General features: G+C 47.0%; 1 protein-coding gene and 1 pseudogene across 1 annotated transcript; both read left to right on the forward strand.

Annotated features, from left to right (window-relative positions):
* Positions 1-3,142: 3,142 nt before the first annotated feature.
* On the forward strand, positions 3,143-8,384 carry LOC136477476 (uncharacterized). The gene is made up of 2 exons (XM_066475648.1): positions 3,143-3,318; positions 7,917-8,384. The coding sequence occupies exons 1-2, from the start codon at positions 3,240-3,242 to the stop codon at positions 8,129-8,131; spliced, it is 294 nt and encodes a 97-aa protein (XP_066331745.1). The 5' UTR covers positions 3,143-3,239; the 3' UTR covers positions 8,132-8,384.
* Positions 8,385-8,825: 441 nt separating this feature from the next.
* On the forward strand, positions 8,826-11,795 carry LOC136470114 (protein disulfide isomerase-like 5-3; annotated as a pseudogene).
* The last annotated feature ends 10,785 nt before the right edge of the window (positions 11,796-22,580 follow it).

Genomic DNA, 22,580 nt, shown 5'->3' on the forward strand with positions numbered 1-22,580 from the left:
GGAGCCACCCTCTTGGACTGTGTGGATGGATCCTTCTCGATAATTCTCAATCCGGACCATGTTGACGAAGTTGTGCAGGCTGTAGGGCTGGGCCTGGTAGTTCTCCATCAAGGCTTCGTACTCGGAGAGCCGGAGACCCGTCGCGGAGGCTAGCCGGCGATGAGCGGAGCGCCCTTCAGGAGTAGATGTGACCACGAGATCCGTACTGAGTCGTGTAGGATGACTGGCCCGAGCTGGTCGGGTAGATCTGTTGTGGGTAGCGGTTACTTGCTCATTAGGTTGACTTTGAATTGAACTTACCAGAGCTAGGGTTTCAGCAAGTTTGGTGCCGACCCGATCGATGGAGTCGAGCAGGTCGGTGTTGTCGATCTGCTTCCCTTTGTAGCGAGGAAGCGGACGACGGGTTGTTGGCGTGGCTGAAGATGATGCGGGCGTGGTCGGAGCCAGATCCACCGTGGTCGGAGCCAGATCCACCGTGGTCGGAGCTAGATCCACCATGGTCGGAGCCGTAACCATCGTGGTCGGAGCCGTAGCCGATGCAGGTGAAGCAGTGGTCGACGCAGATTGAATCCGCGCCTCCTCTGTGATCATGGCGATGAAGTCGTCGGAGCTAGTAGTCCAGGTGATCTGGCCGATGGTGAACATGAGGCCATTCGGCGTAGCCATGGAGCCAGGGATGATGACCATCTTGTTCGCTTGGAGAGCAGTACGCACACCCCCTACCTAGCGCGCCACTATCGATGAAATATGGTCGGCAGTCTACCTAGGGGTATGCCCAAGGTAGTAGATTGTCGGCAGACAGATGCGCAAGCCACAAACAAGATGGTGACGCAAGACAGACACGCGGTTTTATCCAGGTTCGGCGCCGAGAAGGCGTAATACCTACGTCCTACGTCTGATTATATTGATGTATGTCAATGAAAGATGTTTTTAGAGGGGTCCCCTGCCCGCCTTATATAGTCCGGGGGGCAGGGTTACAGATTTGGAAACTAATCCTAGCCAGTTACAATTGCCATAGGTGGCCGGACAAGGATTCCTATTCTAACCAACCAGGATCTTGCTTGATCTCCAAATCTGCCTTGACTCCTTACGCGGGATTCTGAACAGGTTGGCCGGGCCATGCGTCGTCTTCTAGTGGACCGGACCCCCTGATCTGGGCCGGCCCAAGCCTAGCCGTAAGGGTATAGGGGTTAATACCCCCACACCCCGCGAGCCCCGGTCCAACACCGCCTCCTCTCTACGCGAGCGCTAGGTTTAGCCGTCGGAACCAGCAATAGGCCGGTCTGATGCTTCGAGAATCAGGGTTTGACACCCCTATTTAACTTCTCCTCAAGCACAACTTCTCTACCCTTGCTCAAATGTGCTAACTACCAAGTGTATCACCTTGTGCATATGTGTTAACATATTTTTCACAAACATTTTCAAGGGTGTTAGCACTCACTAGAATCTAAATGCATATGCAATGAGTTAGAACATCTAGTGGCACTTTGATAACCGCATTTTGATATGAGTTTCACCCCTCTTAATAGTACGGCTATCTATCCTAAATGTGATCACACTCGCTAAGTATTTCGATCATTAAACAAAAAAGCTCCTATTAAGTTTCACCTTTGCCTTGAGCTTTTTGTTTTTCTCTTTCTTCTTTTCTATGTCCAAGCACTTGATCATCACCATGGTCACACCATCATCATGATCTTCACCTTTGCTCCACTACTTGGAATAGTGCCACCTATCTCATGATCACTAGAGCACATAGGTTAGCACTTAGGGTTTCATCAATTCACCAAAATCAAACTAGAGCTTTCAGGGGCTTACTCCGATATGGTTCCCTCCCCAAGAGGAAACCATATCTCATTGGAAAAACAAGACCCCATCTATAGCTATCTCCTCACCTATCTTGGATAGTTTATCAATCTCGGGATACAAGGGTAGATAAATTTACCAAGAAAAAAATATTATTAATTTTACGGAAGAGGCCCTACGGGGCAGCTTCGATACCCTTCCCTCCTCCGAGGAAAGGATATCTCAGGCTTCGATAGAGTCCCCTCCTCCCAGGGAACTCTATATGTACTCCGATAAGGTTCTCTCCCCGGTGTACGCGTGTACTATTTATGCACGCGCGCGCATAGACTCACTCCGTTCGCTATAATCTTCCTACAGTCAATTATAGCTCACTCTGTTCGTCTATCACTGACTTGCTTCGCTTCGATCTAGATAACCTTACCCTGTGAGGCAAGAACATCTATACCTACGCTACGCTCAAACAACAAATAGGCAGGGATGCGGGGCGCTGCTCCCTGCCGTCAATTGCTATCTTGTATCTTTTTATGAAATTTATTTTTTTACTGTAATTGTGATTTGACTGACCACTTCAATGAATCCTGAAAGCTAGGATTGAATGACATTAGTTAGCCTTAATCATTTGTTTATACAAGATTGTCTTGACGTATAGGTATGCGTATGCCTGCTTTCGGCACTTACCCAAGATGTATTGGAATAAGCAATCCTAGCTCGTCCTAGGATCATGATATGTTTATTTCGAGACATTATTGTGATTTCAATTAGCTATTGCCATTGAGATAAGGCCTCCTCTCGGGGAGAGAACCTTATCGGAGTACCGATATAGTTCCCTGGGAGGAGGGGACTCTATCGGAGCCTGAGATAGCCTTTCCTAGGAGGAGGGAAGGGTATCGAAGCCGCCCCACAGGGTCTCTTCCTTAAAACTAATAATATTTCTTTGTTGGTAAATTTATATACCCTTGTATCCCGAGATTGATAAACTATCCAAGATAGGTGAGGAGGTAGCTATAGATGGGGTCTTGTTTTTCCAATGAGGGAGGGAACCATGTTGGAGTAAGCCCCCCTAGGTAGGGGGTTTGGGTTGGATATGTTTCAAACCTAAAGTGTAATAATAGCCTAAGTCCCCTTGAGGGGGGGTTTGCAATGATAAGCTAGCTCTAACAATATAGATAGACTTTCCATTCGCGAAGTGAAGTCTAACGAAAGAGAGAGTGGACAAACCATGGCCATGATGTGATGAAACGATCTCAAACCAAGTCATGGACAATACGTTTAGCCCGGCCCAGGTAGAGAGCCCACACAGTCCATGCAGCAGGCTATACAACCCAAACTGACTTTTCAGCTCGGACTTTTTTTGTCCATTCCCTTTTGCTCGCGCACGCGCTCGTCTCTCGAGGCCTCGAACCTCACCGCCGGCGACGACCAAGAGGAACGCGACGATGGCGACGGCGCTCAGCCGCGGCGCTCGCTCCGGCCTCCGACTCCTCGCCGCCGGGGCCGAGGCCGCCTCAGCACCGGGTAAGACCCGCGCACCCTTACCCTCCGCCTCCGCTCACCCGCGCCGCCGCGATCCGTTCGGGGGAGTCTCTGTCATGCGATCCGATTGCGTCACTGCCCTATTTAGATCTGACGCGTCCGTAGCATCCGAAAGAATCCATTCCGCGCGGTGCTAGATTTGCGTGGCAAAGCTTTAAATGTTCGCTTCAACTTTTTAGGGAAAATATGACCAGCATTTGCGAAGCGTGCAGCCGTTTTGGTTAGCCTGTATTTTGATCTGAAGCAAATACGCAGCTTATGCAAATAGCAAGATTGCGCCAATGCTCCAGCCACGGAGATGATTCTGGGGTGCATGTTTAATTCCCCTAGATTGCTATTCGTTTCTGTCAGAATCGAACTGCACGAACTCTGATGTTTTCTGCTTGCATTGTTGCATTGCATTGGGTGGGTGCCTAATTTGTGTCCTTGCCTGTTAACAATGGTGGCAAATGCTACTATTAAATGAATATGTTGTCTTTCATTTGTTCTGAGCTCTAAAGCCTGTATAATTGCTGTGGTATTCTCTTGCGTGTTGGTAGTTGTAGTTTTGATTGGGTTCCTTTGCAATGATCTGTCACGATCCTGGGGGATAACTAGAGGGATTTGCCGGCGTATACGCGTGGCGACAAGCTCGGCGGCGCCGGCTCAAGCAGGAGCACGAGAAGGGAAGGAGATAGGTTTAGTTTGTTTGATAATTTCGCTGACCTCACAACCACCCACACAGCGAGTCTTTAGTCAGAATGATAACGGGCTCAGCCCAATACATCTCTGCGGCTCGCAGGCCGTCTTACGAGCCCAAGGTGCGGCCCATAGGGAACAGAGTCCGTGACAATCCCCTCCCCTTAAGATGCAGCGCGACCTCACGATGCAGAAGAAGAAGAAGAAGCCGTAGCAGCAGCATGAACAACAGGAACATCCGAGGCCTGAGTCGTAGACGAGGAAGCGGTACCCGCTGGTATGGTAGCAGTCGCCGTGCTGGTGGCCGAAGGAAGTAGCTGGTGCTGGACTGATGGACGCTCCCAGGTTGCCCAGTGCCTTGGGCAAGACAGACGCTGTACCAGCACCGATGGCACCACTTGACCACCCACCAGCTGCAGACGGTTCTCCAGTACCTGAGCAGGAGGCAAGCTAGCAAATAATGTCAGGAGATGCAAATCATCATCATGCGAGATGGTAGTATTTGGTGGTAATGCCTTCTTGAGCTGTGAGACGTGTATAACTGAATGTATTTGACTTGTAGCCGGTAACTGTAGTTTGTAAGCCACTTGTCCAATTTTCTGGAGGATCAAGTATGGGCCAAAGAACTTGTAACTGAGCTTATTGTTACTGCGGCGCTGAACTGACTGCTGCACATAAGGTTGAAGTTTGACATACACCCAGTCTCCTACTTCAAATGTGCGCTCTTGACGAAGCTTGTCAGCCTGGGCTTTCATCCTCTGCTGTGCCCGTGCTAGATTGTGCTGAATGTGCTCAAGCATGGATTGTCGAGCCTGTAACCAGGTGTCTAAATCTGGAACAGTACAAGCCTGATCAAGTGTGATGCCAAAGTGCTTTGGAGGGTGTCCATACAAAGCTTCAAAGAGGGTAGTGCCATGAGCAGAATGGTAAGTGGAGTTGTACCAGAACTCTGCAAGAGCAAGCCACCGGGACCACACCCTGTTCGTTTGGGCTTGTTTGGCTTATAAGCCGTACTTTTTCAGCCAACGAACAGTATTTTTCTCTCACACCAAATCAGCCAACAGTACTTTCAGCCATGGCTTATCAGCCAAACAAGCCCAAGCGAACAGGGCGATTTGGGGCAAGATTGTACCATGCACTCTTTCTCATAGGTTGATAATGCCTGAGCTTTGGGGCCTAGAACTTTACTGATATAAGCAGTGGGGTGTCCATTTTGAGTCATGACAGCGCCAATACCTTGTGAGGAAGCATCAGTTTCAATGGTGAACCCTTTGGTAAAATCTGGTAATGCCAGAACTGGGGCTGTCACAAGTGCCTGCTTCAGGGTATCAAATGAAGTCTGCAGTTGAGGTGTCCAATGGAACAGGGTGTTCTTTTTCAACAAATCAGTAAGAGGTCGGCTGATAAGTCCATAATTCCTGATGAACTTCCGATAATAACCGGCTAGACCAAGAAAGCTTCGCAACTGAGCAGCATCCTTTGGAGTAGGCCAACTAGCTATTGCCTGAGTTTTGGTTGGGTCTGTAGCTACCCCTTGTGCACTGATGACATGTCCCAGATACTCAAGAGACTGTTGGGCAAAAGTGCACTTGGACCTTTTTAGCAGTAAGTCATGCTGATTGAGAAGGTTCAGTACCTGCTGCAGGTGCTCTACATGCTCGTCCAGTGACTTACTGTATATCAGGATGTCGTCAACAAAAACCAGCACACATTTTCGAAGCAGTGGTTGGAAGATATTGTTCATCAGTGACTGAAAGGTTGCAGGGGCGTTCGTGAGTCCAAAAGGCATGACTCAGAATTCCCAATGGCCATGATGTGTTCGGAACGCAGTTTTGGCTTCATCCTCTGGTAGGAGCCTGATCTGATGATAGCCGGAGCGCATGTCTAGCTTTGTAAACCAAGCCGCTCCATGAAGCTCATCTAAAAGTTCATCCACAATTGGGAGTGGAAACTTGTTTTTCACGGTGATATTGTTTAACTGGCGATAGTCTACACAGAAACGCCAAGAGTCGTCCTTCTTCTTGACAAGATGGTTATATTTTTCTGTGATTCGTGAACCTATATAACACACAAGGTCCAGCTTGGATGCTCAATGATTTGTTATCCATGGTTATATGTTGTCAAACGTGGTTTGGTGCGGAGTAGTTATAGCTGTTCTACTTTGAATGGATGTAGATGTTGACCAAGATCACATGGAAAAGCAAATTACATTAAATTTGTAATCTTCAAATGAAACTGTCAGTTTTGCATCACTCCAAATGCACTATTCATTGTGAACATTCTTATTTCTCTCTCACAATTCCCGCTTGCCACGTTATTGGGATTGTCTGCCTTTCTTCTCCATGTAACTATTCTGGATTCTTCGTATGCATGAGAGCAGTATCAATCAATGTTTTTGAGGCGCCGCGGCGAGGCGCGGCGCCCGACCCCCTTCACAATGCCTAGGCGTTTGTGGCGGACGCCTAGGCGACGCCATACACATATTGTATACCTCGTTTGTTGCCAATTCTTGAGCCCATGTTCCTTAGGAAAAGAGCAAATTTGCACAGCTAAGGGAGCACTACTAATCAGTAACATACTAATCAAAGCAAGTGTATACTAATCAAAGAAAGACCTGTTGCTGTAGCAACTGTAAACTAATCAAAGCAAGTGTATACTAATCAAATCCATGTTGCTGTAGCAGTGTATGTGGCAGTCCAAGCACAAGCAGACATTAGTATATGTGAGTAACACTAAAGAGCACGAGCAAGGCGCACGCAGCATGAGCAAAAGCAGAGCACGAGGCATTAAATACTACAATACTCGGTGCAGAGACGGGATACCAGGCACCAGGCAGGGTCATACCAGGCGGAGGGAAGAGAGAGGAGGCAGGGGCATACCAGGCGGAACAGAGAGAAGGCAGGGGCATACTAGGCGGACGACAGACGGCCGGCGGAGGTGGAGACACGAGATGAACGGGCAGCTGTGGACAGGCGGACGGCCGACGGAGGCAGACAGTCACGGCGGACGCGCGGACGCGGATGGCCGATGCCTGCAGCGGCGGAGATGAAGCGGCTCCACAGCAGGTGCGGACGACCAAGCAGAGATGCAGGGGCGGCTCCTCGGAAGGGGCGGTTGGCCGGTGGACTCGAGTTGTCGAGCAGAGGAGCAGCAAAGCGGAGCTCAAGGTCCGCCCGCCGCCTTCTCTCTCCCTCTCCCCTCGCCCGCACTCGCGGTAAATGCCTCGCGCGGTAGATTTCTCGCGCGAAGAGGCTATCTAGGTCACAGTTCCCGCGCCAGGGGTGGACGCGCGGTCGATTTTCCGCGGGCCGCGGTCATTTTCACACCCTTCCCCCGCGGCGCGGAAGCGCGGTCGATTTCGCGCCCTTCCCTCTCTAATTAGGATCTGGCGTCCATGGCGGGGCTGTAGGCGTCCGTCCGAGGCCTTTCTACGCCTAAGCGACGCCAAATTCGATTAAGCGGACGCCATACGAGTGTAGGTCGTGGCGCCCTCGACGCCCAGAGCCTCTGCCACGCCTTGTCGCCTAGGCGACGCCTCAAAAACAATGGTATCAATCATATTACCTGTGTTACTGTGTACAAAGTTTTCATGTTCACCAATCTGTATGCAATGGGCATCATTTTGTTAGTCATACAGTATCATTGGTTCATTACATTATTACTGTGAAAGTTGAAATGAATACCTTTGTCTCTGTACGACATTATTAGAGTTGGCAAAGCATCTTGCAGCATGAGTGTACTCTTTGGATATGGAAATTGTTTATGTGGCATGCATTTTGATCAATACATTTCTGAAGTTTCCATATTCTCAATCTCAAAACTTTTCATGCAGTACGTCTAGCCTTCCTGTGTGCTGTAGCTCCTATTCTTGTACTTCTCTGACACCATGTCGTATTTCTCAGCTTCTTGTGCATTCCAATCTACTGGCGTAAGGAGGATGGGGGCGCACGCTCATGATGAGCCATACTACATCCACGCCAAGCACATGTACAACCTGCACAGGATGAAGCACCAGCAGCTTAAGGTGTCCCTCGCCGTGCTGGCTGCGGTGGGCACTGGTGTTGGAGTCCCTGTGTATGCAGTTGTTTTCCAGCAGAAGAAGACTGCATCTGCATAATCTGCAATGCCCGAGAAAGCACAACATCAAAACATACCTGTCCACGAAATTTCTTTTCCCATTTCCCCCCATAGCATTTTGAGAAGTTCAGGCTGGAGCTTCAGTTTTGCTTGGCCATTTCTCTATTTTCTCTTGCAGCAGGTTTACTCTGTGCACATTGGATTTTGACATATGAATGCTGATATCTGTTAATAATACGGTGTCTTGAACTTTTCCAAGATGTGGAACTGACAGAATGCATATTGTTATCCTTTCTGGTTTTGCTTCCCCAGTTTTCCATTGAATGTATGGAATGTTACGTCTGCTGCTGCAGTATGGTATGCAGGTGTATTGTTGCTCACAGCTGACAGTCGCGCTGGCCCCTGTGAGCTCTCAGGTCTCAAATGTTTGTAACGCCTTGTTTCGGTGGTGGAGAATGCCTTGCCCAGGACTTGAAATACAATTGTTTGTAGCTTGCACTCTTGCAAGCTTCATTCTGTACCTTTTCTGTAGCGCCTGAGAACATGCTCCTTCATGGTTTTACGTCTTCTCTATTTGTTTGCGCTTTACATGTGCCTCCAAATTACGTCTTCTCTGTCCGGAAGCGTCTTTTGTGTGGCACAGTCGACTGCGTTCTATAGACTTTTAGGCCGCAGTTGAGTTCAAACGGTGAGGCGGCGAGATCGAATCAAGCGGAGCGGAGCGGAGCGGACCCATGGCGATGGCGCTTCGTCGGCTGCTGCTTCCTCTCCTTCTCTTCCTCGTCATGAGGTCCTGTTTGGTTGAGCTGTGGCTGTAGGAAAAAGTTGCTGTGGGCTGTGAGTCGTGGAAAAGCTGCTGTGGGCTGTGAGCTGTAGAAAAGCTGAAAGCTGTTTGATTAAACAAGTATAAAATATACTTTTTATCTTTATCTCTCTTGAAACAACTATGAAAGAGCTTTTCATTCCACCAATTTCGAAAAGCAGAAAGCCAAAAGCAGGGTCAACCCAGCTTTCAAAAATAAACTACGGAAAAGCAGCTGCTTCTGAAAAAGCACCCTCCAAAAATAGCCCCTTTGGTTGGGCTTTTGACTTTTGAGGCCAAAAGCCAAAGTCAAAAGCCCAACCAAACAGGGCCTTAGTTCTGCGGCCGCAGAGCTGCTGCGTGGCCAGTGGCGGAGGCGGAGGGGAGCCGGCGGAGTTCGAGATCCCTCGGGACGGGAGCGTGCTGGAGCTTGACGAGAGCAACTTCGAGGCGGCGGTGCGCGCAGCCGACTTCCTCTTCGTCGATTTCTACGCTCCCTGGTCGGCCACTGCAAGCGCCTCGCCCCGCAGGTAACCGATCCCCCGTCCCTCCCCCGCTCTGTCCGCTGCCTCGTGCCTTTCACTAGCCAAGCGTAGCCAAGTGATGGAAATCGTCTCTCGATGCCTTCCGAATCTTCTGAGCTGATAGTAAAGCTTGGGACATCTTGGCAAGGTGTGGGCGCTCCGCTGAAATTGAGTGGTGTAGGATTCTGGGGTTCAATTCCAGCAGACTAGAGCCGGGAAATGCAGATCACTGAACTATGTTCCCCCAAAATAAGTGATTGATTCTTTAATGCCATCTGAATTCCCCAGTGGATGCGGATCAAATCAGAGTCATCTGCGCATCCATCTGCCCCCTTCTTTCTGTTAAATTGGAACAGGGTAATACAATCCACAGAGGCAGGGGAATGCTATCGTTCTGTTGAAATTGAAATGAACTGATGACCATTCGTACGGTTGTCCTTCTGCAGTTAGATGAGGCTGCTGTGGCGCTGGCTGGACTGAGCACGCCTATCGTTGTGGCTAAAGTAAATGCCGACAAATACAGGAAGCTCGGCTCTCAATACGGGGTAGAGTAAGTCACCTGATTCACTTGAGCATTTCAGGTACCAAACGGGCGTGTGCAAAGGGTGTCTTACCTTTGTGTTTCTCTGAATGCAGTGGGTTCCCTACTTTGATGCTTTTTTACCATGGAGTACCCTCGGAGTACACGGGTTCAAAGAAGGCTGATTTGCTAGTTGAGAACCTTAAGAAACTTGTTGCACCTGATGTTTCTGTGCTTGAGTCAGACTCGTCAATTAAAGGCTTTATTGATGCCGCTGGCATCAATTTTCCATTGTTTATTGGGTTTGGAATGGATGAGTCATTGATTGTTGAATATGGAGCAAAGTACAAGAAGAAGGCATGGTTTTCAACAGCAAAGGATTTCTCCGAGGATATGATGGTTGTGTATGATTTTGACAAGTTTCCGGCGTTGGTTTCTGTTAACCCAAAATATAATGAGCACAGTGTATTCTGTGGTCCATTTGAAGGTATGGGACAACACTCTCTATGTGCTCCTGATGTGTGGGTGGTTAGAGGAAAAATCCTTTATTTCCTTAATCGTCAATTGTCATTCCTACTGTTTATCCTATACTCTTTGATTTTTCTAGTGATGCAACAATTCACTTGGTGTGACACAGCGTTTATACTTATGGGATTTTCCTATGATCAGTTGTAGTGCATAAGTTTCCAGCTTGATGGTAATACCAATAGTTGTTTTGGATGCAGGAACTTTTCTGGAAGATTTTATAAGGCAATCCCTACTGCCTGTAACTGTGCCCGTCGATAGAGAGACAGTGAAGTTATTGAAAGATGATGGGAGGAAAGTTGTTCTTACAATTTTGGAGGATGAGTCAGATGAAAATTCTCCACAGCTAATAAAAGTGTTGAGGTCAGCGGCCAATGCAAACCATGATTTAGTATTCGGATATGTGGGAGTCAAGCAGTGGGAGGAATTCACTGAGACTTTTGATGTGAAGGTTTCACAGCTACCAATGATTATTGTCTGGGACACAAAAGAGGAGTACGAACTGGTAAGTAGATTTTCTTTTACTGCTTTTATTTAGTTTTTTTTTTATCTACTGTATGTTTGACCACATATAGAAAAAGCAATTTATGTTGCAACATGCTACATTGTTATGTATCAGTTCACACGCATCTCACATGCTACATCGGTATACATCTTCTTCTTTTTCACTCGCAACTTACAGCTCAAAGGCCTTAGCCATAGATAAACTTGACATCTTCATCTTGCTTTTATATTTACTACGGATTGAAATGTAATTGATTGAAATTTTTTTTTTTCCTTTTAGGTTGAGGGTTCAGAGAGTCTCAGAGAAGGTGACTATGGATCCCAAGTTAGTCATTTTCTAGAGGGATATAGGGAAGGGAGAACAATAAAGAAGAATGTGGGTCGTGGTTCCCCAACACTGCTCGGCCTTAATGCGGTATATATTCTCCTTTTCTTGGTCGCCGTTCTTGTTGTTTTGATGTATTTTTCTGCGCAAGGCGAGGAGGATCATCAGCCAAGAAGAGCCCATGAGGACTGACAGTATAGCAGCAATCTGAGCTGGCTTAAATTCAAGGTGTTGATCCCGGGGCTGCAGAGTTATTTTGAGGGGATAACATCTGATGAGAAAATTTTCCTGATCCTCATTTTCACGTGCCCTAGGGTCGGAGTTTTAGATATTGTTGCCAAGCTATGTATGAGCTCCCTGTATTTCTCTTGAACCCTTGATGTTTTTGGACTTGCACTTGAGAATCGGGTTTCCTCAAGTTTATACCATTGTAATTATTCGGCACTTTGTAACATAACATTCATGTGTTGTATCTGAGACCCTTGGAGAAATGACTTCTAGAGATTGAACAAGTTTGTATCTGTAACTGTAAAATATTACATCTAGATTGAACAGATACTCATGGGCCAGGAAGGCACAAGAAAAGGATGCAGCTGTTGATGCTTTGCTGCTGCAAGGAGATTTATACTGGTTCTAAACTCTGAAGCCGAGCCTCTGTTTTGGCGTTTGGCTACCACTTGGTTGCCCCTGACTGCACATTCGCTGTATGCATTTCAAGTCAGCACTGCTCCTCTAGAGGGAAACACGAGGAGCTTAGGAAATGCTAAAGTTCAATACTGAATGTGCAGTACGAGTTGTTTCAGTATGGCTCTACACACACGTGTAATGACCATCATCAGATGACGCGATTAACTGCTATTCTAGTAGTTGATCCCCTTGCAACTTGCAAGTGTTTGCATCCTGCGCACAACTTCCATCCAAACCGTAAATGGCAAAACTAGTACAGGATCAAAGTAGGACAAACAGAACACCAGAAATTAAGGCACAATGACAGAAATGTAGACATTCACCTAAAACATTCTTCCGAACTCAAATTAGTTTTGCCTGTGCGCTTAAAATAGATGCGAGCTATAAACGTTGGACAGACTACGCACTCAGGTTCAGGTTTAGCTGGGTATAAAATTTGAACCGTTGAAGAGCTAAGCTAAATACAAAAGAAGTTTCGGGATTCGAACCCAGATCGCCAGATTCAAAGTCTGGAGTGCTAACCACTACACTACGGAACCATTTCCGTCTAAATTCAGTCTTAGATTATAATTAAATATTTTCACTCAAGAAGGAGCATCTTGATTCATGAGTTGACATTTTCCCTTATTGGTGATTGATATACTTTTTACGGGAAAACGTGATTCCAATTCTTCTCGACGCAGTAAAGATTAACACGAATGCCAAGCAGCGAGCATGTGGGAAAGCCTAGGCTCATAGACCCCTTGTGTAGGACGTACTTGGCACAAAGAAATCAATCTTACGGGAAACGTGCATCCGTGATGTTTAGACTGAAGGATTGCTTTGAAGAAACTTATGAGATAGGAAAGTTTCCTCCATATTTTGGAGGAATTCAAACAACATATTACAAATTCCTTTGAAAGTTTCAGGTTATTCTCACTCTCCTTCCTCTCTTGCTAATGAAAATTAACATGCAATATTATTTCTTTTTTTGGAATTAGGCACATCATTGCTTAATAATCAGCAAGATTAATCCAAGTGTATGGGTAGAGGTGCCTCAAAAAGCTTAACCACGGTACTAGAGGCCAGTCTTGCACTAGAAATCCAGTTTCAACCTTGTTTGGCGGTGCTTCTTGAGGGACTTCAGCTTTGGATTCCCTGCCTTCTTACTTGACGCACATCCCAACGCTAAACAATGCCTTTATGAGAGAAGCATTAGAGAGCAGAAACCATTTTTTTACTAAGGGGTGAAGCCAAGTAAATATTGTTTTCTCTGTTTTCTCTGATTTTTTGGGTGAAGTCGGTTGTAAAGAAGTCCTCCTGAATAGGACCTTCATCAAATAGGCTCATTTGTGCATGACGGCTCTTAGACGTGGCTAGTGCCCTTTGCCTTTTCTTTCTTTTTTTTCCCTTTTCCACATCACATTTTTTCAAGTTTAAGTTAACCAAGTTAACCAAAAAACTTATTCAAAAAGGTATCTGGGATTTTTTTAGAAGTTCTTTGATAAGTTTTCCTAGGAAAATCAGTTGCTAGAGTTGTATTTTTTTTTTAAGAAATGAATTCTCTGAAAATTTTCTACACAAGTTTGTTTATGTTGAAAAGCAAATAATCTATGAGTAATAACTTGTCCTGGCGTCCTAGATGTGGTTGAATAACGAAAACCTTATGTAAGTTATTTGTAAAGTTAAGAAGTTTGTCTAGAAAAGGTTATTCATAAAGTTGTCCATATAAATTTCTAACTTTTGAGAAATGCAAAGTCACAGGAAGAGAATTTCCAAATGAAGAAAAGGAACGACAAATGGCTTGTGAATGGTAAATGAAACCAGACACTCCCACATGTGATTGCCTCCATCTATGCACTAGGTAGTGGTAGCGCATCCACCCTTTAAGCAGTCCTGTTTTCATCTCGGAGTACCATACGTGTAGGATTCTTGCGTTTTTTTTGTTCCTTCCAAGTCCAAGCATAAAAAACATATATTCGATCAATTCATGACTTCATGTATATCTTTCTTTTCGAGAGGCCCTAAACTGGATGGCTAGTGAAAGCATCTAGGCCCCTAGTTGGGTTTCAGTGATTAATGACAATACAAGATTACTATTACTAACGTGTGTTTTGCAGAAGCAATTAAGTTAGGTCATGGTAATGGAGATCGATTGGGCAATCAAAGTTGTCATGCCCCTACGATGAAAATCGTTTCGGTTTTCAAAGGATGGACGACAAGGTTAAGGATGACTAGTTCTAAGTGTCGATTGGAGTTGAAGAGACACTTAGAGTAGTTTAGGACTTTGTTTTTCCTTTGGCCGTACTATTAAGGGGGGGCATGGACGGGTAGCTTGACCTAGTTGAGTCTAGTGAGTTAGGTGTGGTGCACACTTGTTGAAACTAGCTCTAGGCAGCTCCTATGAATGCCTAAGATCCTTTAGAGCAAACTTTATTCACATATGTTCGAGAGTTGGAAGTGAATGGAGGGTCAAATGCTGACCGGACGCTGGCCCCGGTGCAACCGGACACTGGCCGCAGGGTCCGGTCAGTTCATTTGATCAGCAGTCTGCGTTCGGTGCGACCGGACGCTGGAGAGGTCAAGTGACCGGACGCTGAAATGCAGCGTCCGGTCGACTCCAGTAAGGTTCCAGAGACGGAAATCTGCGACCGGACGCGTCCGGTCAGTACTAACCGGGCCCTGAGGGTTCAGCGTCCGGTCGAGTCCAGTAAGGGTTTAATACGACCGGACGCGTCCGATCAGTGCTGACCGGACCCTGCCAGCGTCCGGTCAACACATTTTCATTGGTTCGCGGGTTGAACTGACCGGAGCATCCGGTCAATAAGACCGGAGCGTCCGGTCACCCCGCAGAAGCTCAAAACGGTTCATTTTTCAGGCTGCCTTATAAATAGAAGCTCCACTCGTGTGTGGAGTTACTTTTGCTCATTCCAACAGCTGAGAAACACGTTTGTGAGTGCCAAGAAGAGCAAGGTCCTAGTGAGGTGATTGAGATTTGAGAATCCAAGAGAGTAGCCTTATTAGTGAATCAAGAGTAGTCAAGTGTGCATCCATCTTCTCATTAGGCTTCGCGTGGTCAAGTGAGAGTTCGTGCTTGTTACTCTTGGTGATCGCCATCACCTAGACGGCTTGGTGGTGATTGGGAGCTTGGAGATCACCCGGCGGAGCTTATGAGTGACCCAACTCAAGTTGTGTGCGGCTTTGGGTGATTCGCCGTGACGGAGTGTCGAAGAATCAACCCGTAGAGAGCACTTGATCCTTACGCGGATCAAGGGGGAGCTACACCTTTGTGCGGGTGCTTCAATGGGGACTAGTGGGGAGTGGCGACTCTCCGATACCTCGGCAAAACATCGCCGCGTTCTTCTCTCTCTTTACTTTGAGCATTTACTTTGAGTATTTACTTTGAGCAATTCAATACTTGTATTTACATTCGTAGAATTGCCATGCTAGAGTAAGTTTGGAACATAGGTTGCAAGTCCTTTGTGCGTTAGTTTGATAGAAACACTTTTTTAGGCACAATGGGTTAATTGGGCTATCCGTAGGATTTGATTATTGCAAGAAAATTTAGAATTAGCCCAATTCACCCCTCTCTTGGGCATCTTGATCCTTTCAGCTAGTATGGACCGACATGGACCGGATATGTCTCCGACTAAGTGTTTCCCTTTTGTATTTTTGGAAAAAGTTCATTCTACTTTATGAAGTTTTGTTGTGGTCTGATTTTCCTCCTCAAACTCTTCAAAACTAGACTTTTTACTCCTTGGACTCTCAAAACCATTTAAATGACCTTCTTGTCTAGCTTTAGAGTGGTTTCATCGTTTTTAGTTAAACAATTAGTAAATATTCGATAAGGTTTTTAAACCACATACGGAGAGGCGTGTGGGTTGGGCAGGTCACGAAGAAAATATGGAGGAAGAACGCGTGAGTACAGGTGGGCGGGTAGGTGTCGAGGACAGTGAAAAAAAAGAACACAACATGTCTACAAACGTTTACAAGTTTTCTGGTCGGGCCCGTTAGTCACATCAAGGAGGGAGATTTAGATGCGTTGGATATGATTTTAAAGTAGATCCAAGGGATAAGAATTAAGGTGGGTAGAAAATATCAGGGTGAGAGGCTATTTTCAATTCCTTCGCTCTTTTAAAAAAATTGAAAAAAAATCTAAAGATTCTCTAGGTTATGAAAAATCCAAATAAAATATTTAGAGCTCATGAAAATATCTCTAGATGCTTCCAAAATTTTGATTAGCTATAGGAAAATGAAAAATATCTAAAAAATTAGAAAATCCCCAAACACATTCTAATAATGTATAAACGTGGTTTAAAAACCTATCACAATAAAAATATAATAAGCAATCAGCACAAATGCAAAAGCATGAATACATTCAACATTAATGTATGTTGCATTCATGCTAGTTGCATCTCATATTTTTGTCATGCAAAATTTTTAAAACATGTTCATACACTGATTAGAATGTTTGAGAAATTTTCTAGATTTTTATGGATGTTTTTTTATTTTTCTAGAGCTAAATCTATTTTCTTGAAGCATCTAGATAAATTTCATGAGCTCTAAAATTTTTATTTGGATTTGGCGTATCCCAATCTATCTAAAGAATTTTTCAAAATTTTTAAAAGACTATAGACATTTCTATGGTATAAAAACCTTATCAAATATTTACCATTTTTTATAACTAAAACAAGGACAAAACCACTCTCAAACTAGGGTAAGGAGTTAATTGAATGGTTTTGAGAGTGGTTTTAGAGTTTGAGGAGGAAAATCAGACTACGCCTATAGTTCAATGAGGTATAGTAGACTTTTTTATTCTATTTTCTCTTTGTTATATAACACTCATGAATGATTTCTCACTAGCGACTGTCCACCTCTTTGTGCCAAATCACAACCGATCAAAAACAAATTTAAATAGCAAAGAAAGGGAACATAATGAAAAAGGGAGTTGATAGTTTTTTTTTGTTACGATGTGAGATTTTTATTAGTGATTTCTATTTTGCATACATGTATCTAACTTTAGAGCGTCCGCAATTACGAGGATGGTGTCACCAGCTGGGTGGGTGGAGTATTATTTGGCTCTCCTGTTTTACCAGCTATCAATGCACTAATGTTTGCTTTTTTCTATGTTTTTCATTATAAACACCATGAATGTTTTCTGACTAATGTTGTCCCCTCCTAGCGAAAAATCACAAATACAAAAAGAGGAAATAGAATGAAAGGGACATTGCTAGTTCATTTCAGTCCTAGAGCGTGATTGTTTATTTTATGATGTCTATTTTGTGTATGTGGACTACCTTATTACACAAACGACTTGCTAGTTAAATGAAACCAACGAAATCCCCAGTAAGTTTCTTAATATAATCTAAGAGCAATGAAACTTGCAATATTTATTCAGGGCTGAAAGCTCTAGTTTGGTTTTGGTGAATTGATGAAACCCTAAGTGCTAACCTAGTTTATCAAGTGATTATGAGATAGGTAGCACACTCCAAGTGATGAAGCAAATGAAGATCATAGCATGATGATGATGATACCATGGTAATGATCAAGTGCTTGGACTTGGAAAGAAGAAAGAGAAAAACAAAAAGCTCAAGGCAAAGGTATAAACTATAGGAGCTATTTTATTTTGGTGATCAAGATACTTAAAGAGTGTGATCACATTTAGGATTGATAGACGTACTATTAAGAGGAGTAAAACTTGTATCGGAATGCGGTTATCAAAGTGCCACTAGATGCTCTAACTCATTGCATATGCATTTAGGATCTAGTGGAGTGCTAACACCCTTGAAAATGTTTGTGAAAATATGCTAACATATGTGCACAATGTGATACACTTGGTGGTTGGCACATTTGATCAAGGGTGGTGAAGTTTGGGAGCAAGGGACAGTCCGACGGTGCCACCGGCGCCCTAGACAGAAAAGACGGAAGTCACTAGAAGTAACCGGACGCTGGCCTCGGTTGGATCGGCGCGTTCGGTCAGATGTATCAGTGAAGACGCTGGCGTCGGTCAAATGACCGGACGATGGTAGGGTGCGTCCGGTCAATGCTGACGTACGCTGACGTGAGATGCATAGAGGAGACGTCGTCTGACCGGACGCTGGCAGGGTCCGGTCAAGCATGACCGGATGAGTCCGGTTGGCAAAATACGTTTCTGGAACCTTACTGGAAACGACCGGACGCTGAAGGCTTAGAGTCCGATCAGTTGTAGCGGAGCGTCCGGTCAACAGATGACTGTTGAAATCTGACGAACAGTATTTGAAGCAGGGGACACGTGGCGTGAATCACATGACCGGGCGCTGAGGGCCAGCGTCCGATCGATCGGACCAGAGCGTCTAGTCACCCCACGCTATACCCAGTGAAGGGGTACAACGACTCTATTTCGTGGGGGCTTCTATTTAAGCCTCATGGCCGGCTGAAGCTCACACCTTTAGTCATTTTCATTGACATAGCAACCTTGTGAGCTTAGCCAAAGCCCTCCCACTCATCTCCATCATTGGTTCATCATCATAGTGAGATTGGGAGTGAATCCAAATGCATTGCTTGAGTGATTGCATCTAGAGGCACTTGGTGTTCGTGTTTCGCTGTGGATTTCGCTTGTTACTCTTGGTGGTTGCCGCCACCTAGACGGCTTGGAGCAGCGAGGATCGTTGAGCGGAGGTTGGTGATTGTCTCTGGCTCCGATCGTGGTAATTGTGAGGGGTTCTTGATCTTTCCCCGGCGAAGCGCCAAAAGGTACTCTAGTAGATTGCTCGTGGCTTGTGTGATCCTCATCTTGTGTTCGTTGTGCGGCACTCTATTGAGGGTTTAGCGTGTGATGCCAATTAACGCGTGAACCTCCAAGTGAGTGAATCGCCACAACGAGGAGTAGCTTGCCGGCAAGTAAGTGAACCTCGGTAAAAATCATTGTGTTCATCATTGATTCTGAGGTGATTGGTCTTCATTGTTATTCATCCTTGTGATTGATTGGTACCTTCATCTACACGGCGGTATAATCTTCTTGATCACTCTCTTTATATTACCGCAAACTAGTTGTCAAGCTCTTTAGTGTAGCTAGTTGTGAGAGCTTGCTTGCTTAGTTAGTGTGGCTCTTTAGTTAGCCTTTGAGAGCACACTAACATAGGGTAGTATCATAGCTATTGTCCGAATAGATACTATCTAAACTAGAATTGTGGTAGGTGGCTTGTATTTTGAGTAGGCTAGCGCAACACTTACTTCACCTCATAATTGTCTAACCTTTTTGTTAAGTGTTGTTGTAGAAATTTTTTATTAGGCTATTCACGCTCCTCTACCCATTAGGACCTTTCAAGGGCACGTGCGACAACACACATGCGAGAGTACTACACCAACATTAAGGGAGGGAGGTGGTGGTCAAAGGGGAATTTAGGGTTAGAATTTCAGGGAGACTCCATGGCCTACGACAGGGGCAGATTTGGGCCCCGAGCTGCAGCCCGGGGCGAGGCCCAGTCGTAGTGGAAAATATGCTTCATAAAAAACACATAAAAAGGCCAGGCACCCCAATAGCCCACCCCCAAGACGAGCACAGCCCAACAATCTCCGATCCTAGCCCTGGCCGCAGGCCACAGCAACCCGACTCGGCTCTGATCTTAGTCTCGGGGATTTTTAACTTTTTGCCATCCGTAAGGATGGCACTCCTCCGTTTGCCAGCTTTGTGTGCGCTCCTACGTAATTGTCATCGTAAACAGTTAACCTCCTACGCTTTTGCCATTTTCGCTGATGTGGCAAGCTAGTGTGGCAGCGAGCTTGGGAGCCCTAACTTGACACGGGAAATGACCTATTTACCCATTTGCTTCTCTCCCTCTACTCATGAGGTGTGGACCCCACATGTTAGCTTCATCTTCAACCTCCTGTCATCACCACGCAGTGAGAGGAGGGGGGAGCTCGTGCGGAGTCTTCTCCACGTCGCGCAGCGGCCTGGGCGCGTGGACTCGTGCCCGGCAACCTGGGCGCACCGCGCACGGCAACAAGGCTACAACGTCGTCTACTCATCTTGCAAGGCATGCGGCAGCGGCGGGTGCGTGCTGCTGCTCCCGTGACAGCACCTGTGGCTGTGCCGCTCGTCCGAGGCCCCCCTGTGGATGCGTGCCCTGTCTACTTAGCCACCAAGAACGCCTCACTCCATGTCCTGCTCTGTTAAAGGCTACACCTCCCAGCGTTCGAGCACGCTGATGAGCATGGAAGGGAATCCAAGGCCTTTATCCAAGAAGCTACCTGCTGGCTGCTGCTCTACGACATCACGAACGCATCAGTTTGTTCTCACCTACCGTAATGCCATAGCCCAAGCCAAGCACTGTGCTCCTGTGGCCATGGCCACCGCCGGCGAGCTCAACAACACCACCGTACAGCGTCACCATCCTCACCAAGCACTAGCTGGGTGCCATCGGAACTGGCTGAGCACCGTCGCTGCATGGTTGGAACTGGCTGGGCGCCGTCAGCCGTCGCCTAGGTTGTCGCGCGCTTAGGCCATGGGCCACACGCCTAGGCTGCGTAGGCGGACGGGACTCCACTCGCTGTGGTGATGGCCGGAGGTCGAAGATGAAGCTCACATGTGAGACCCACACGTTAGAGAATAGAGGGAGAGAAGTAGCATGGATAAATAGGTTATTTTTCATGTCAATTTAAGACTCTCAGGCTCACTGCCACGCTGGTATGCTCACATGGCGTGCCACGTCAGCGAAGGTGACAAAAACGTAGAAGGTGCACCGTTTGCGATGACAATCGTGTAGGATCGCGTACAAGGAGTGCCATTCATTATGGTTGGCAAAAGTTAAAAATCCCTCAGTCTCATGACCGCGATAGCAGGGAGAAGGAACCGCTCACGACGACGCCCCTGCCTGCTCGACGCCGGCCTCCCGCCTCCTGCCTCCGTGTCCACGCCCTCCATCGATCCGCCTTCCTTGGCTCCTCCTCGCCTCCTCCTGTATAGCCCTGCCCCCACTAGTCGCCTCAGCGCCGCCCACCGGCCGCGGGCTGCCCTAGCCTGCCGCTCGTTGACCCAGCCATGGCCGCCCTAGGCCCCCGGCCTTTGGCGCCCCAACTCAACCACTCTGCAACAGCAGGTGAGATCCCTACTCTAAGAGCATCTCCAAGAGTTCCCTAAATATTCCTTCTAAAAAGTCTATGTTTATCAATTCCTAAAAAAGTTTTAGAAGAAAAAAAGAAGTTCATCTCCAATAGTTCTTAATATTTGACTTCTAAAAAATTAAATGATGGTCCCATTTAACTTTTTTTTCTACAGTCTTCTTTTTTCCACGCGAACCTCTTCATCCACGCCGCCTGCATCCGTCGTGTTGCCCTAGCCCAGCAGTCGACAACCTGCACGGGCACAGCTTCGTCCGCAGCGCGTCAGGGCGTGGTGGCTGGCTTGGCCAAACAGACGGCAGTGGAAGGTGGCCACGGTGACAGGGCAGGGGTCGATAGCTACCGTGTCGTGCGGTGCAAGTGCTTCAACGAATGCCAAGTCGTGGCAGCGCTGATGCGGCCTAGGCATCGTGCTAGCAGGAGGTGTCCATGGCGGTAGGCTTGCGGCAGTGTAGAACGGAGTGCCAGCGAAGAGCTCCCCGTGGCTCCATGGTTGCCCGCGCGTGGGGCTGCCAAAACTCGGCGAGGTCCTAGTATGTGCGATGATGGCCGCGCGACGCCCACGAGCTTCATGTGGTTTCTGTGCGTGCGAGACGACAGCCAGGGGCTGCGAATGCCGAGGCCGGTAGCAGGGTTGCGCCTTGGCTTGGGAAACCAAAACAGAGGGGGTCCGAGGCTATGGCAAGGCGATGCAGTGAAGGCCGTCCTGGGGCAGAGGCAACGTGCCTAGAAAGAGGTGTGGCCGTGACATACGGAAAGGGCGTGCTCCGCCGGCGCGGGGCGGCCGTGGCGGCCAAGCTGTGCCCGTGCAGGTGGCGACGACCAGGTGCGTTCGTGGCTTGGTGAGCTGGCGGAGGCACGACAGCGCGTGAAGTGCGCACGGCGATCCGCGACTTGTGCCTTCACAGCAAGTCCGTCCAGCGGGACGACGACCGCGACGCCAAGAACAAGAAGCGTCGGCCACAGCACGACACGCCCAGCCCACTCAGCACCAGCGGCGGCGGCTTCTTCTCCGCCGTCAAGAGCGCGGCCACCGGTGGCAACAGCAGCAACCCGTCGACGCCGACCCTCCACTGCCGCACCAGGCTGCTACAGCAACCGGTGGACCCTGCCCCTGTGACGCCGCCGCCCTCCGCGCGTGGCTTCATCCGCGTAAAGTTACGCAAAAAGAGGAAGAATTTCCCAAGTCCTAAAAAATTAGGAGTAAATATTATGAGTCATTGGAGAGAGTTTTTTTTTTCTCATCTTCTTAAAAAAATGATTAAAAGGATGTCTATGAAACTCTCGAAGATGCTCTCCCTACTCCCTACATGGATTTGACAACGTTGAAGATATAATACATCTGAACTTTTACACGTGCAAAGGCTAAAAAAAGAGGTCGGACAAAACCTCTAACTTTTACACTATATTTATATGTTTTAGATAAAGTAAGTTTTACAGGAAATATAGATCATTTGTTTGCAATTTGGTGGAGATGCGCTCCGACTAACAGTTCTCCCTGTTTGCGCTAAATCCCAACTAATC

Source organism: Miscanthus floridulus, chromosome 8 (genome assembly GCF_019320115.1).
Source record: "Miscanthus floridulus cultivar M001 chromosome 8, ASM1932011v1, whole genome shotgun sequence".
NCBI classification, from domain to species: domain Eukaryota; kingdom Viridiplantae; phylum Streptophyta; class Magnoliopsida; order Poales; family Poaceae; genus Miscanthus; species Miscanthus floridulus.